Source organism: Anomalospiza imberbis, chromosome 1 (assembly GCF_031753505.1).
Source record: "Anomalospiza imberbis isolate Cuckoo-Finch-1a 21T00152 chromosome 1, ASM3175350v1, whole genome shotgun sequence".
NCBI lineage: Eukaryota > Metazoa > Chordata > Aves > Passeriformes > Viduidae > Anomalospiza > Anomalospiza imberbis.
In genome coordinates, this window is record NC_089681.1 from 35,261,974 (window position 1) to 35,278,953 (window position 16,980).

At 35.7% G+C, this 16,980-nt stretch overlaps 1 protein-coding gene across 3 annotated transcripts in view; it reads left to right on the plus strand.

Moving 5' to 3' along the window:
• PDE7A (phosphodiesterase 7A) overlaps positions 1-16,980 on the plus strand; it is a 76,416-nt gene that overhangs the window by 32,517 nt on the left and 26,919 nt on the right. The window contains exons 2-4 of one of the 3 annotated variants that reach the window (XM_068187683.1): positions 8,038-8,098; positions 14,658-14,690; positions 15,173-15,256. In XM_068187683.1, coding sequence (XP_068043784.1) covers positions 8,038-8,098; positions 14,658-14,690; positions 15,173-15,256 — 178 coding nt within the window. Of the gene's footprint in view, positions 1-1,274; positions 1,350-8,037; positions 8,099-14,657; positions 14,691-15,172; positions 15,257-16,980 lie in introns of those variants that run through there. The other 2 variants (XM_068187704.1, XM_068187693.1) reach the window with 2 other exon arrangements.

Sequence of the window (16,980 nt, forward strand, 5' to 3'; positions counted from 1 at the left end):
GCAGAAGATAAATGTTTGGAATTTAATGGTTCTGTAGGGATTCACAGGTTGTGCTGAGACCATGATTATAGCTTTAAAGACATCATAAATATTCCGAATCATGGTGTCTATCCTACTTAACAAATCTTCTCCTTAATTCAATAAACATCCACTGTGGTATGTGTCCCCTTTTCCTGTGTGGGGGAGGAAATTAGTTTCTTAATGTTTAAAGTACTCCTTTGGTGATCTGTGCTAACTTTTGTGTTTTGTGCACATATTGGAATTTGGAATTGATTTTTTTGAAAAAAAAATTAAAGGAAGAGCAGACTCTACATATAATTTTGCTTTCAGTTATTCAGCATCATCCTTTAAACTCCTCATTATCCTACACTGTTCCTTTTTCTCCCCCACTGTAGCTCCTTTTTTCCCCAAAGTATTTGAGATTTCTTTGTATTTTTGAAATGAAACACTTTTGTCAGCTTAAAATGACAGAAATTAGAATGAATCTCAAGGCTGCACCAAGCATGTAGGACCACTTTGCTGCACAATCACAATCAGTGTTCCTGGAGGAAGTTAGGCTGCTTTCCAACCCTGGGAAGGGCTAGGGAGGCTGTAGCCAGGTTCAACCCTTCGAGCAATAAATGAAAAGCCCATGCCAGTTCAGGTATGAGTGTGAATGGCTAGTATGAAGGATGGCTTGGTATTTAGTGGACAAAATAAGTTGTTAGACAGTGACAGTTAGTTTGAACAATTGCACATATTCGGTACATTAACTTTCATTAACATTATTTATAGTACAGCTATATATATATGCATATATATATATAGATATAAAAGCAAATTTGAAATATGTTATGAAGTTCAGTGCTTAGCAGTTCTCCAGGTGGCAGAGATAAAAGGAACTTGTGAGTATCACAAGTGGTGGAATCTGTTGGAAACAGGCTCTTCATAGCATTTGAAGGCAAGGCAGTATCCTGACTTAGCTTGGGTGTTTTGACTACTGGAGTTTGATCCTATTGTCTGGCACACTTTGCTGTATTTAAAGATGATGAAGGGATGTAATCATGGGTTTACATTTCCTTTGGCATTTCTGTGGGGTTTAGTAAGTTTTTACTAATTGCCATGTCCTCTAGTTGTAAAACTTTCTTGTTGAGTCCAGCGTTGGCAGCGAGAGGAGCGGGGCAGAGCACATTGCAGGGGCTGTCAGGTGACAGCTGCTGCCTGCCTTGTGCCTCACTGCTGTGCCCTGCTGCTTTCAGCACTGGTAGCCATCGGGGGGAGATTATGCTTCAGGTATTTGGGGTGATCCAATGGGAATTGCATTGATCTGGTGTTTAGCTCTGATCCTTATCAAATGGATTACTTCTAAGGTAGGTAGGCCATTTTAAAAATCTGTTTTGACTAACTGGGTTTATAAGTAGTCTGAGAGAAAACAAGCCATTAAGAACTTCACAAGTGCTTATTTTTCCTTTTAAAATCTAATCTGTTTTGGAAACATCATTTACCATTTAAGATTGTGTTTCTTAAGTGTTCATACATGATTTTGTAGCTCTTGACTTTTGCTTGCCTTGAAGCGGGAAGGAGTGTGTTTGTAGCAGTGCCAGTTAGGAGACGGGAAGTAAAAGGGATCTGAAATGGCTTCTGAATGGCAGGAGTTGGCTTGCCTGTGTTACTAACAGATTTCCAATTTTATAGCACCTTAAAGCCTTTGTGAAAATAAGGAAAAACAATTTTAAATATAGTGAGAATAATACAAATTAGTGTGTTTTGCTTCCTGGACAGGATATCCCTTTTGTATTGTTGATTTCAGAGTTGCAGGAGTGGAAATACCAGTTTTGTTTGCTTATGTGAAATATCTGCTTTACTTAGTGGCCTTTCCATTTGAGATCCCTGTGTTTTGCAAAATGCGTGCTAATGTTAGGATTGAGTTTTTACTCTCTCATTCCAAAGAATGTAAATATCCCCATAATGCATATTTGTGCTTGTAAATATAGGTGAGATTGGTTTCTGGAGATGAGACCAGGCTCTTCTCAGCATAGCTCAGGAGGAATTCAGCATTCCTCATAGGAGTAATAAATGTAAGTGTAGAATTATGAAGGAGAACCAGAATAATTGGAGAGAATTAAGGAAACGGGAAAAAAAATAGAATTCCTGCATTCATAGATAATTTTTTTGTTATTGCTACTGATACACACTTCTAATATTTTTGTGCAATTAACAGGAGAATCTGAACAAGCATGAATTTGAGTTTGTTGTGAAAACAAGCTTTGCCAGGCACCCATGCCTGTACTCTTCAGTCATTGCCAATAGCATGTTTCTAAATTTATTAAAAGCAAAAATGGTCAGGCTTAGTTGCTAGCACTTGTAATAACTTTTGTCACATCAAGAAAAAGACCAGGATGCCCAATGGATGTTCGCTTGTGACTGAAGGCAGATTCTACAGATTTACAGCCTGTGTGCTGGACCAGTACATTATCTGCATTTTACTGGTATATTGTGGAACTGCTGGTTTTTTGGAACTTGACATAAAATAACCTGTTCAAGGATTATGTTTAATCCAGGTTGGTCAGAGATTGTTTTAAGGTGGGATAAATAAAAATTTCATGTAGCTGACATAATACAGTTAGGCATAAAATTCCCTGCTATTTATGACTGTGTTTTCACATGTGCTAGTGGTGGTTTCTTTTAAAGAATTAGTGGTTTTGTGTTCGTTCAATTACCTATTTTGCCACTGCCTTGATGCTATTCTGATTTAGTTTCCTTAGGCAATACCCCTGTGTATTACTGTCCTCACTTAAACCAATTACTTGTGAGGTTTTTTGACTGTACATTCTTTCTGATCAGTTGTCAAGCTTTTGTTTTGTATATTTTTAAGTATTGATTTTTTTTTTTTTTGTTGATAAAGCTTTGGATAAATTTTATGCCACATGATATACATCTGAGGTACATAAGACAAAACAGCTTACAGATGCTCATGAGATATATGTATCACTAACATTGATAACTATCACTCAAACAATAGCTAAGTTTAAAAATGGTTGCCATCTGTCCTGGAAGGTGATCATGTGAAATAGTTTTACATGGAAGAAAATATTAAAATGATCATATTTGACTATTTGAAGACAAGGTGTGGTTCTTATTGCTGATTAAATTTCAGGAAGGCAGTATGAATGACATTTTCTTACTGCTTGTTTGATAAACTTTCAGAGTAATGCTTTGAACTGCAGTGAAATTTTTAAATAGTAGTAGGACCATTTTGCAGTGGCTTACCTGAATTCAGTGTCAATTTAAGTGCTTGTAAAGAGCATTTTTCTGTGGTTTAGTGAGTTAAAAACTTGATGGTGCTTTTTGGAAAACTGCGAATCTTAGCATGGAACTTTTAAATGCTTAAAATAAGTCTTAAGATACATTAGTCTTGCTTTTGAAATCCAATAATGGAGAAATAAAGTCTTAACTAGTTTGTCATTCTCAAGGCTTCTAGATCATAAACGGTCTTACAGTCTTAAATGCTTTCCAAGGGTGTATTTTTGAGGCCACATAACCAGTACATTGCAGTTGCCATGGTATAACAACATCTCCACACTTGTCTTCAGAGCAGTTGAGACTAATGCTCTGATAGTTCAGCAAAGATCTTGGATTAGAAAGTCAGGTGGGTAAAAACACCTGCCTGTATTGCTTTCTGTCCTCTGTCTTTTCTTTCCCAGCTTCTGGATAAACAACCAAGTAGCAAAATGAGGGTCATGTAGTCCATCAAAAAGCATGGATGGTTCTTTTGATGGGTGGTACTGAATTTTGAAGGCCAGCAGCTCTAGCAGGTTTTGTTAGAGAATGAGAACAGGAGTTGTTTTGCTGTGCAGTCCACAAGCTGGCCCTTGCTGAAATGAAGTGCCCGGCAGTAATGCTGGTGCTCTGCTCTCAACAAGATTGGGAAGTCTATGTGATAAAACTGATACATCAATGGAAACATTTCTGTTTGACACAAACAGCAGCAGGTGCTCCGTTTCCAAGTGGTACATGCAAATGCTTGTACTCCCAAGCATCACTGAAGCGGTTTCCCTTTGAAGATGTATCTGTGTGCTATTTTGGCACGTTGTTCCCATTACATGGCCTTTAATAACTTTCTGTACTCTGTTAAAAGATATTCAGAGTGATCTGACTTAAATTTATGTTCTGGTAGATACTCCCTTTGCATGTTTTTGCAGAGTCCTTGTATCAGTGTTGTTCTTAGAGGATTAATGGATCTTCCAATCTAGTTTGAATTTCTTCGATTCACTTTCCACAAATATGTCTCAAAGGAGAAGAAAAAAGGAAGCTTTTTGAGTGTATCACCCTTTTGAAGAATAAACAATACTCTAGTGTGAAACTGAAGTTTAATGTGAGGCTTTGAAAATGGAAGTCCAGTATAAACTGTCCTTCCCAGTCATCTTCCTGACATCCATCTTCACTGCTGAAGCAAAACAGTTCCCACAGTTCAGGTGGCTGTGCTTGTGCCCGGAAAGGAGCAGAGCAGAGAACCTCAGGTAATCATTTGAGGAATTTGTTGAATCACTTAGGGTCCATCACATTCCCACCAACCAAGTTGTCCTTGTGCTTAAAAATGGAACCTGCCTAAACACAGACACATTAGAGTTGTCTTGTCTTTGAGCACTAGTAATTCTGTCTGCTTGCTGGAAAGGTGCTTATTTGTTTCATATTTGTACAGAGGGTCAGTATTGTTATTAACAGGTACAAATCTTCAGGTAGACTGAAGAGGTGGTGCAGAGATTTAGAAATAAATTCTTATGATAAATGAGTTAAAATATTGACAATAGCATGACAACCAGTAGTATTTTCAGATCTGAGGTGTCTGTAGGGTGATTCAGTGTATGCTATGGCTGTCTCAACTGTGTAAGTATATTTTTTAGGGTAAGTATGGTGTTCATATCTTGATGTAGGCTACAGAGAGTGGGCCTTTGATTAGCCATGAGGAGGGTGGCATTTTTGGTCATCAACAAGGGTAAAATCCTGCTGATTAAATTGTTTGAACAGTTGGGTGCTTGACAGAAACTTTAGGGATTCAAGACACGTTTACCTGCCTTCTAATGAATTTGCTGTCAGATCATATAGAAGTAAAAACTTAAGCATTAAATCTGGTTTTTCTCTTTGCTGGGTTTAAGTAGTGAAATCTGGACAATAAATCTTAAAGAACCCCAGAGAGGGTGTGTTAAATTACTTCTCTCTTTCTGCCTTTTTCTTTGCATTTTTCTGGAGTACTGTAGGGGGTGGAATAACAAATGCACCACAACCTGCAGTAGATGGTGGTATGTTATGTATTTGCAGGGTTAGCTGACACAAAGCAGTCTGTGTCTGGATGAGTGCAATATTCTTTGTTTACTTATCACAAGTTGCTAAAAAACGTCTGTACCATTAGCTTTGTCCTTTGTCTCTGACTGCCCACCACAGTGCTCAACTCTCTGTACCTCACTTACTTGCCTGGTCCAAAGATAAAAGATCTGACCACTCATCACCCCCCCAACATCTCATGGTGGAACTTGCTAATACATATTTTCCTCTTAGCTATTTTATTTAACAAATTTAAATGAATGAGTATCTTTGAGACCTCAGTCCTTTTAGCAGAATTAGCTGAAATTGTCCTACTATTTGTGTAGTATTGCTAGTGAAATTTATACAGTAAATTTTCTCTATTTTTCCTTAGAGAACCAAACTTTCTAAGGTAATTTTACTAGATTTGTTTGTTTCAAATATATCCTTGCAGAGCAAAATCATTTGTCTGTATAAGAAAATACTGTATGTTTTAAAAAATGTGCTTTTGTATTCAATATCATACATGGATGCACTACTTTATATATACTGCTTTATCTAAAAGTATTTTATTTTAGGGAGCAAGTAATATTTTAGAATCAACATACCAAAAGGATTTATTTTTGAGTAAATTTTTGTATATTGTTTTCTTTCTTGGAGACTAATGCTTCAGTTGTATGTGGGTCTTGTAGCTGCATGTGTGCTTAGGTTTCTCCTGTATTAGATTACAGAACTGTACTGGACATGTCCAGAAATCTGTGATAGACAGGTGCAAATTGCAAGTTAGAACTAAATTACATCACTGATTGTGCCTCGTCAGTGATATGAAATGTTCCAGGCTATGGAAAATATATTCAGCTGAGATTTTCTGAAACTCAAAGGCAAGTTTAATGAAAAACATTGAAAATGTTAGTGAGAAATCAGCATCATTTTCTGGCTGAGTAGTTGTATTTCTACCTTTCCTATCGGGACAGGCACACTGCTGTGAGAAATACTGTACAAACATATATTGATGAATTATTTGCATGGTTTATGATCTTCCAAGGAAATATAGAACAAAGGCTGAGACAACATAAAAGTTCTCTACAGGGAGTTCTTCCTTGTAGTCTTTACAACAGCTTGGACCTCATTATTGTTATTGGACCCCATTTGGAGCTAAGTCTTTTGGTCACTTCTATAATTGCATATTAAGCTTACTTTTGGAAAAAACGTCTACAACTTCAAATGTAAGGTTTTATTTTTTGTTTTGGCATGAGCTATATAAAAAAAATAAGTGTAACTTATGAGTTTGAAGTCTTAGCACATCATTTGTACAGATCATGGTGATTGAGGTTACTCATCTCTAGTCTGTCTTTGAGTTCATTTAGATTGTTCTGTAGATAGAAGCATATCAGCAGTTCTGCCTTTTTGCCTTTCCACGTAATTTTTCATTCCTTCATTTCCTTTCCTTCAGAATTCTGCTCAATAGGCAACATTATTTTTTCTATCCTGTTTCCTAACATGGTTTGATTTCTTATCTTTTGAACTTGCATATTTTCAGGCTGTTGTGTGTTCATGAGGTAGTGTTGTTCCTGATGTGTACATAAAAAAAATGGGTGATTGTGTTTGCCACCAGACTGACTTATATCTGAAGTTTTCAAAGGCATCTGGTGACTCTTGGTGGCATCAAGGACTTCACTGTCCTCAGTGTAAGAAATAAGTGTGGTGTACAGAGAAAGGTCATAGGTGTTTCTAATGTGCACTTCCCACAAAAAATCTTATTTCTGTAAAGGATAAATGTTCTGAACTGTTCTGTCAAAATGGAGGTCTGATTGTGAAGATTATCCTCTAATCCTAGGATTAACAAGTGCCATTAATGAAGGCCTTAGCAAGGGGCAGAAGATGGTCAAAGTACAGTAAAGGCATGATATCAGGCTGGATGCTAGGTGGAGTCATGCTTTTCAGACTGTGTGATGCCAGTGAGAACATTCCTCCAGCTTTTTAGCTGTTAGAGGAGAAGTTCACCACTTCGTGAGAGACTTCCTGGATTGTAACTACTGCAGCAGGTGAATATGTATGAAACATATGTGTCCCATGTAGGTAAAAAATACAGTTGATGTGGGAGTATCTCAGTCTTGTACATTGATAACTTGATTACTCTTCTGAACTTTTATCATCAAATTTGAAATACTACTTGCTAGCTTTTTCTGAAATGCCTTTATGTATAACATCTTACCTCAGTGATTTTCTGCTTTGCCTATAGAAAATACAGTGTAGAATGAAAGTAGCTTGTGGCATCCTAGGGCTGCAGTAAAGGTGTAATTTCAATTTTTACATCTTACCTGTGGAAGATGGAAATACCCTATAGGTAAAAGTAGATATATGAACCAGGAACTGCAAGTATTTGTTTCAAGTATGGTGTTCTAGAAGGCCATGAGGAGCACTTTCTTGTGTCTGTGTAATCTCGTTCTACCTCTTTCCTATTGTGAGGAATGATTGAGGAACATTGGAAAAGAATATATGGGGGTGTTTTTAATCACACTGTGATCTCACTTTTCATAATCTTTTTGCTACCAATTCCTATCCTTCTTTTGTTCCTTCTTAAAGCAAAATCAGTTGATACATATACTTGAAAAATGCATTTTGCATGAAAGACACTCTATTTCTAAAATTAATGATAAGAGTTAAAATGGAAATGGTCAATTGATACTTTATTTTCACTTCAATTTAAAAATTATTTGCTTCTAATGTGCTTAAAATACACTTATTTTTTTTCAGAGACGTGGAGCAATTTCCTATGACAGCTCTGATCAGACTGCGTTGTACATTCGTATGCTAGGTAAGCGTACCATTTTCTATATTGCAAGTTCCAACATTTATGTTTGACTTAAATAATAACTTTTTTATATCTCTGTTGAATTAATAAACTTAGCATTCTCTTTCTCCTGGATAATATTTTGGTTAGAATCTCTACAAGAGTTTGGGTTCTTAAGTGTTGACTTGGGTTTTTTGGTTGTTTGCTTTTTTCTTTTCTTTTTTCCTGAGTTAAACATTGTGTAGGATGTTTTACTCCTATATCGAAGAAAAAGGAAAGGTCTTATAATTAAACCAATGTGTTTGGTAGAAGTAAAGTTTTCTAAGTGACTCATGATTGATCTTTCTGTAATGGAATTTACCACCTCTGCATGGTATCTTTCTTGTTAAAACTGTAGCTTAGAGAACACTTATTGGAGAGTTACCACGCACTCTTAAAAACTTCAATACTTAGGCTATGAAATGCGTGAGGTGTTCTTGGAGTAATGATGATATGATTTTAAACAATATTTTTCTCGTTAATCCTAGAAGGTGACTTTAGAAAGGAAAGGGTGCTTGACAGGGCCAAGTAGTTCAGTCAACTTACTGAGGAGTGCTTCCAGAGTAGCAAGGAGATAAAGGGTAAAGCCGAGTTCAAACAAAAGAGTGGTATTAGGAGGGGAAAGCATCCAGGGGAGACCCTCTGTGATAGTGAGTGCGCAGAAGGAGTTGAGGTCATTTGTTGAGAGGAGAAAGATGCATAGCTCTTGCAGGTCTGGCTGCCAGATTCAGTATTTCCCACACCTCTTCTGGAGGCTGCTGGTGGTGCAGATGGCATGGGGACTGTGTATGTGCTCTAAGTCTGTTTCACTGCTGTGTGATGCCACTTAATTTAAGCCACCTTGAGCTATGAATTTGTGTTGAAATGGACTGTGAATGCTTGCATGATGTCTCACACAGCTCAATGAACACCAACAGCTACTCATTACAAATTCTTAACCATCTCCAACTAAATCAGCCAGAAGTCTTTTTATGCCCTGAGTCTTTTCAGTTTAGTTGTATATTGTACATGTCAAAGTCCCCATAAATTTATAACTGCATTGTCTATGAATTTAAAGTTGTAAGCTATATGCATGTGTGTATATGAATTTATAGTCCTAACCTACATATGTAGGAATATATGGTCATATATACATATAATTCCAATTTGGACTTAGCAGCTTCACATTTTTTTCCAGTTATTTTGATTTTTTACATTTGTGTAGTTGTTAATAATGTAGCATTGATAGTCTACTGAAGGGGTTTTGATCAGAGAATTTAACTGCTCTGGGGATTTGTTAAGATGAGAACAGAAGATACTGGCTTCTAAATGTTTATTGAAAAAGCTGCTGGGTTTTTGTAGTTGTTGTTGTAAATAGGTTTATTTTGTTTTCAAAAGTTAAAATGAAGTAGTTAGGCCCATCATTTCTGCAGAAGGATTTGTAATAATGCTCAAGTAATTCTAGAGAGAAGCAAAGCATGGCTTCCTCTAGTTTTGATATATACATCTGACTGGAGAGAAAAATTTAATGTGTCTTGGAATACTTCTACTGTTCTCATAGGTAGAACTGAAAAATATTCAGAACATGATGTTAAGTAAATTAATTTTTCACTTGTATTCTCATTGAAATTAATTATTACATAATGAGATTGATGCTTGTTATGAATAGTGTAATTCTTGCTGGCATAATTCATTCATGCTGTTCTGCTATTCAGAAGCAGTAAATCTTCTAAAGGATTGACTTCCATCTTAGGTGGAGGAGGAGGGTACCAACAAGCAAACAAAAAATTGCTCATGGCATGTTTGAATCTTTATGTGGTAAATTTGTGTTATTTTCTCACTTAATAGATATCACTTGGTTTGCGCAAATGTTATGTGTACTATACTGAACAAGTTAGCAACTATTTACATATTTATTATTTTTGTACTTGTAAATCGACTGTAAAAAAAACCAGCCTGAAAGCTGAACAGTTGGACTCATCAGTATGTAGAAACATTCATATCCAAGTAGATTCAAGGGTTAATATGTTCCATTACAATTTTTTTCCAAGAAATGTGAAGTGTTGCTTTTCTTACCATATTGTTAGAATTGTGCTTTTGTTCTATTTATCATAGTACACTTGAGCAGAATAAGCTATAAGGAATCCTCAGCTGTAACTTAATGGGAAGTTAGGTGCAGTCATGAGCAGATTTGCCTTTTACGTGGTTGGTTTTATTTTGATAAGGTGTTTATCTTAGCAGACCAAAAATGTAAGGCTAAGAGTATCTGCAATAACTCCTTCTGCCTTTGTTTAGTTGTGCTGGCCATGAAGTTGCTTCATTCAATGTTTTCAGGCTGTTCCAATGGTAATCCAATGGAAATTCATTTACACCGAGTTAATAGGAATTCCTGTACTATGGCAGTGTGTCCAGGTTCAATTTAAAAGATCCTGTTTTAGGATATGCAAAATAAAAAGCTAACTCCTAACTGCCTTCATCAGTGTGTCGATATAAACAAGCAGCATTGACTGTAATGACTCATCTGTCATACTCCATTCCCGAAATATACACTAAGCCACTCCCGAGTGGCTTATTTACTATTTTAAAATATAGATACAGATGCAGCATTGTAGAATTTTTCTTTTAAGACCTTGGAAAGGCTAAAACATCTGCATCACCTCAACCACTTTTCTCAGCAACTATGAGGAATTCTCAAAATATCTTGTAAGTGTTTCTGTGTAATCTTGATTTTTCTGTTGCTTTTCTGGTTTCTTTTTCTTGTTGCTTTATATTGACTGAAAATTTTTCTACGGTGCATGGGGTAGAAAGTGTGGGGCACTGACTGCTTGTATTGGTGAACGTGAACCTCTCAGCTACAATTGGAGCATTTAGCTTTCTTTAGAGGTCTTGATCACTTCAAATAGGAAACATTGGAGAAAAGCTACTGTGTACTGTGCACATTCTTCTCTGGTAGTGGTTTTTATGTTGTATTCTGTTTGCTTTAATTCTGGCACATTCAGCTGACCTGTCATCTGTTTCTCCAACAAATCTAATAGGAATTACAACAAATCTAATCTGTGAAGTTAGTGATTCTGTCTGAAAATCCTGCTCTTCACAACCTCATGGCTTTGACTTGAGTCCTTTACCTTGAGGTGGCTGTCATAATTTCTGCTCCCAGCTGTCCTCCATGGTCTCTGAGGTTTCTGCCCCTGCTCTGGATGGCCTCAGCTCCCCAAGCAGCTGCTGCATTGTTGCTGTGCCACACTGCAGTGTTAGGGTAGCACCAAGTATGTGCTGGGTAACCCTAACGCCCAGGGATGTCAGCTGTGGCATTTCAGCTGCCTCGTAAGTATCAGAGCTGTCCTTGTGGTGTGAGCAGGAATCTGAGAGAGGGGCAGGAATTAAAGAATCTATTTCAAGGTAAGTTTTGTTACAGCCCTAATTACTTTTCAGTTTTCAGTTATAGCTGCAAATCTCCTTCTTACATTCCTTCTTCCATGATTTATTTAGTCTTCAATTAAATTTCTGCCAGTATGATCTTTGTCTTAAAAATGCAAGTGATCCTGATCATGCAGGACTATTCTGGAAAAAAAGTGTAGCTAAATACTCAGCCATCAGATATTGTATCATTTTTGTGCTCAGAATAAAGTTTGGAAAGGAAGGTTTCACATTTTTTAAATCTTTCTCTTGATTCTTTGGAATCAGCAAAACTCTCAAAGAGGGAAAAAATTGTTCCTGGAAGTCCAGTATCATTAAGATGCTGAACTTGAATGTGTTCTGTAGAGGTAACACAGGAATCTTTCCAGTGTGCCTGAAAGTGGCTCAAGAAGAGACACTTCATAAAAGCTGTCAGTCAGCTTGCTGCCACTTCTGTGCCCTCCCCTGTAAGCAGACTGTGGGATCTGATGGCTTAAAAAGATTGTGTAAGCATTTCAATATGTTTATAAGGGTCTAAGTAAATAAAAACTACTCATAAGTTCTTTTGTTTTAGGTGTTGAATTTTAATTGTCTTTCAGCTACCATAATAATGGTTGGCTCTGAGGTTGGATTTCTGTTGCTGCTTGAAGGAATTATGTAACAGTGTCCATTTGTTTGATAAAAGTAATCTCAAATCTGAGATATCTTTTGCTTTTTTGTGAAGTTCCCTGTGAAGATAAACATGTCTCTTCCTTAAAATGAAATTCTGCATAACTTCACAGTCACAGAGTTGCAAAACACTTTTGCAGGATTTCCCAAGCAAATTGATGTGAACATGTTATGTTGTGTGAAGGTACAATGAAGTGGGTGCATTTGGGAGCCATTAATCTTCTGCAGGTTACGTTAACCAGAGTGAATGCATAATGATGATCCAGCATTTCTGGATGTTTTGGAACTAACTATACATATGCACTAGAGATTAGTTTCACTGTACTAATAGCACATTATTTCATAATGTGCAGCCAGTTATCCCTTTTTCTACTTCTGTTTATTTAGAAACTTCAGATGGATGTATGGTATCATCAAATTGCACTTGTACCAATATTTTTCAAGTACATTTATTGTCTGAAATCTTGAAAAATGCAGCAGTTCTGTACCACGATAATTGAGATGTCTCTTTTGCCTTTGTTTTGGCACAAGAGAATTTTCTGCTTTGTTTGCTGAAATGAATTCTAGTCTTGTGGAAGTGGTATATTTTTCCAGAATAAGTCCAGTTTTATTCTAAAGAAAAATAATCAATTATTAAGATACTGTTGTTGGTTTTTTTTAACACTTCTTCTACCATGATTAGGGAGAGAGAATTTTGCTCAATAACTGTGCAATGAAAATATTTGGGTTTCCTTGCTGGGAATTTCTCATTTTATATGTATACAAGTAAATACACTGTTTTTAGCTTTATCTTATTACAGTTGTCTTTTCCTTTAGTTTGCCATGTGCATTTTTAGTATACAATTCCTTCTTTGGCTAAATATTCCTGTAATAGATATTCTAATATCTCATGTTTAAAGTCAGTTGCACTTCTTCATTTTACTTACAGACAGTTTTTCTTGTTTTCCTCCCTAAAGTTCTCAACATTGCAGACATTTCAAGGGTAGCAGGGATACTATTATTCAGTCTGTGCTGTTAGTCAAGGTAGTAAATGAAAAAGAACAAAGCAGAGAGAAACTTTCTGGACATCATTTATCAGATACACCTGCTCATTTTGTGATTTGCAAAATTCCATGTTGGTCTTTAGGTATTTTTCTGTGAACTTTTCCTGTTCTTGACACTTAAAACAAATTATTTGCCACAACCTAGTGATACTCTGTCTGAAACAATTTGCTAATTGTTACTGTGGTTTGTAAATTTTAAAAGTAAAAAACTGCATTTTAAAGTAAAAATAAATCACAAAAGCTGTATCACCTTTTCTGTAAAAAATTAGCTCCACTAAAAAACCTCTTTTATTTTCTTTTAATTTAGCTGGTGAACTCATTCACACAGCTGTAGCTATGCCTGATTACCCAGATAAATATATGTAAAAGGTAATGAAAGTAAAATTTTCCTCCGTGCACACTGTTATTTTCATATACAGCTACTAATGCATTTGCCCCCTCTCTTCCAAAGTTTCCTCTCTTTTTCATTTTTATTAATTTATTTTGTAAATAAAATTCACCAATTGCTTGTGCCTAACAGGAGAGTTCTACAATTTGCTGCCTCTGTATTGCCTGGAAGGAGACAAGTTTCTTGCACTCTGCTCAAATGAATGCTTGAAGCCTTTATAAGTAATATATTATAAGTGGTTTGAAAAATAATAATTGCAGATAGTAATTGGGTTGCTTTCCCTTGCAGCTCAGTTAAGGTTTTCAGTTAAAAAAAAAAAAAAAAAAAAGGATTAATAACTGAAAGGCACACGTTTTTACTATGTTTAGGGGAGCCCTGAGCCCTTTTGTAGTCCTTCCAGCATGCCTCACAAGATAACATTCATGTCAAATGCATCACTGTAGATGTGTCAGTGTTTTATAGATATGTATCTCTAAGAAGATACCTGTTAAGTATTTAAAAGCATATTACTGAAGTGTGAGTCAGTACCTTTAGCTATTTTCTGATAAGTTGATTGCTTCAGCATTACACATTGAAGGTTAGAAAAGAAAAAATGCTCTCAAGATACCTATGACTTGATGAAAAATAAATTCCTATATTTTTATTTAGTTCTTATAAACGCAATCATAGTGCTTTTTGTTAATTACTTATTTTGGTTTCATATGAAAATGCTGTGTTTGAAGTGAGGCGAATGTGACACTTGATGGATTTTCATAATTAGAAACCACAACATTTGCACATCTTAAATTTATCTTTGTTAGGGTTCGAGGAGGGAGACAGTATTGCATTTGATTCTCGAAGATTTCTCCAAATTTGCAATTGCAAAAGGATTTTAAGTGAAAGCTTTTAATGCAGGTGAACTGCTTATATTAATACATATAACTATCTAACGAAAGAATACTGATCAGCTTTCAGTTGGTAAAATGCGTAAGTAGAAATCAAGTAGCATGCTAAAAGATTCAGGTTGAAGCTAATTACAGTGCAAAACAGTTTGATCAAATTTTAATACTGAGTTTTGGTATTTTAATAGGCTCTTGTGTAATATTCAAACAGCTGAGCACAAGTAAGTAAATGCTAGTGGGAAAATATTATATAAAACCATATTGTAACTAGCTTATTTGCTAAAAGCTACCATTTCTAGAAGTTGAATCTTTTTTGTATTCTACAAAATGTTATCGTTGTATGTGTGTTACTGAGGAACAAATCAACTTTAAATGTTCTTGTTTTCTGTCATATTAAGGTGCATTTTTACCATACTGGTGTAGCAAGCTCTTCCTAATTTCATCTGAATGCTTATCACATGCTTCTGGCAACGTATGCTTAGGCAGGAGAGATTTGGCAAGAGCATGTGATTGCATGTTTAACAAGTCTTCAAACTTTGTTTTGAATTTCACCTTTAAAACTAAAAACATTGAAGTAGGCCTATTGTTTGAATTACTCTCCTCCATTAAGTACATGAATCTTTACCCCTCCAGGCTATGTTCATTTGCATTTTATCTCTGCCACTCTTCCACACTTTTATTTCACTCTTGACCCTGTTTCTAGGAGATGTGCGAGTAAGAAGTCGGGCAGGATTTGAAACAGAGAGAAGAGGTTCTCATCCATACATTGATTTCCGTATTTTTCACTGTAAGTATTTAAAAGCAGATAAATGACAAATAAACAAAGGCTTCCATCAATTTGAACTACTGAGCCTCTAAAGTAAAGTTAGCAGCTCTTATAATAAGACTATTTTTTATACTTCTTAGGAAAAGCTTTCATTCTAGCTCATTACCAAAAATAGAAGAGGAAAATCTTCACTGCTAAATATTTTTTAAAAAAATTATAATTTTAAACTCATTGAATTTAGACCTGAATCCATATGGAAATGAAGAGATATCTTCTAAACAGCTACTGATGTGTGTGCTGTGTGCTTACTTGGCAGACACAATCAGTTGAGGAGAATACTTTTCTGTTTTTATATAGCACTAGAAAGGCCCTGTCCAGGATGACACTTGAACAGAATTACAGTAATATAAATATTCTTGACCTCATCCTAATGAATTAACATTTACATCTACTCAATTGCGTAGCTAGGACTTAAATTTTTTGACAGAGACAGATCTTAAATAAAAATTAAAGTTTTAGGAGAAAAGTGGCAGCCTAAATTTTTTTGATTATGTGTTTGAGGAATCTTTTTTTTCAGAAGTGTTACAAGCATATTTTTGTAGAGAAAAAAAATAAATTTATCCATCTATATTGTTACAACTAAATTTGTCAATAGTTGTGGTAATATAAAGTTTTGACACCACCAAAACAATATGCAGCAAAAGTGCAGGGGATCTGAGTCTTAATTAAATTATGCCAATAATTAAGGTATTAAGTGTCATAAAGGATTTATACCAGCATTGTATCCACACAATTCCAAGTATTCTGAATGCAATGGAGAGATTTAGTAAAGCTAATTTCATGGTAGTAAGTGTGGTTGTTGTAAATACCTTATGAATAAAAATGAGTGGCAGAAACTGGTCTTATACTCTGATCTTAACTGAAGTTATTATTTTTAAAAGTAGATAATTTCTAAAACTCTTAAACTCTTAGTTTCATTCAAAAGTTTCATAAAAATAGGTGAGAAAACAAAGTTTGAAGAGTGTGCTATGTAGATTTTTTTCAATAAAGAGGATAAGAGTTTCATAGTTTCATCTCAAGTCCTGATTTGGTATAATAAATTCTCTGCAGAAATGGCATGCAATTTATGAAGTACATAATTGTCTTTTTGTGTATAATATATGTGGCATTTCATGCTGATACAGGAAAATACTAACAGAACTATTTAAATAACTGCCTGTTAAAAGGCAGTCAACATATGATAATATTGCTGTTGTCAGATGAACTGTTTTCTGTGGTGCTTATCACACTGTTTCTTTCCATCCTGATGACTGTGCATCAGGCGGATCATGACCAGTCAGGAAAAGGACTTCCACACCCTTTCTCCTTGCCCCTGCTTGTTGAGACACAGCCACCAGCTTTTAGCAACTTCACCTGTGGTGTCTAATGACAGGAAAAAATATTGCTAGGAGGCCCAAAAAATTCTTTGGCTTTGACTCCCCTCTCAAGTCAGTTGCTATGTTAGTTTTCAGAGTTGTCATATTATAGTCAGATTTTTTGCACTTAAGGACTGTAGCTTGTCGAAGAGATACTCTCTGACTTCTGGGCTCCTGCCACATTGCGGAGTTTCTTTCAAAGTCAGGAATTCAGCACAATCTCTCACCATATCAGTAGGTTATCTAGTAATTTACATAAATGTGGGATTTTTTTTATCCATAAAATGTTTTCTTTCTTTCTGTTATGCTAACTGATCTGTGTTTCCTTAA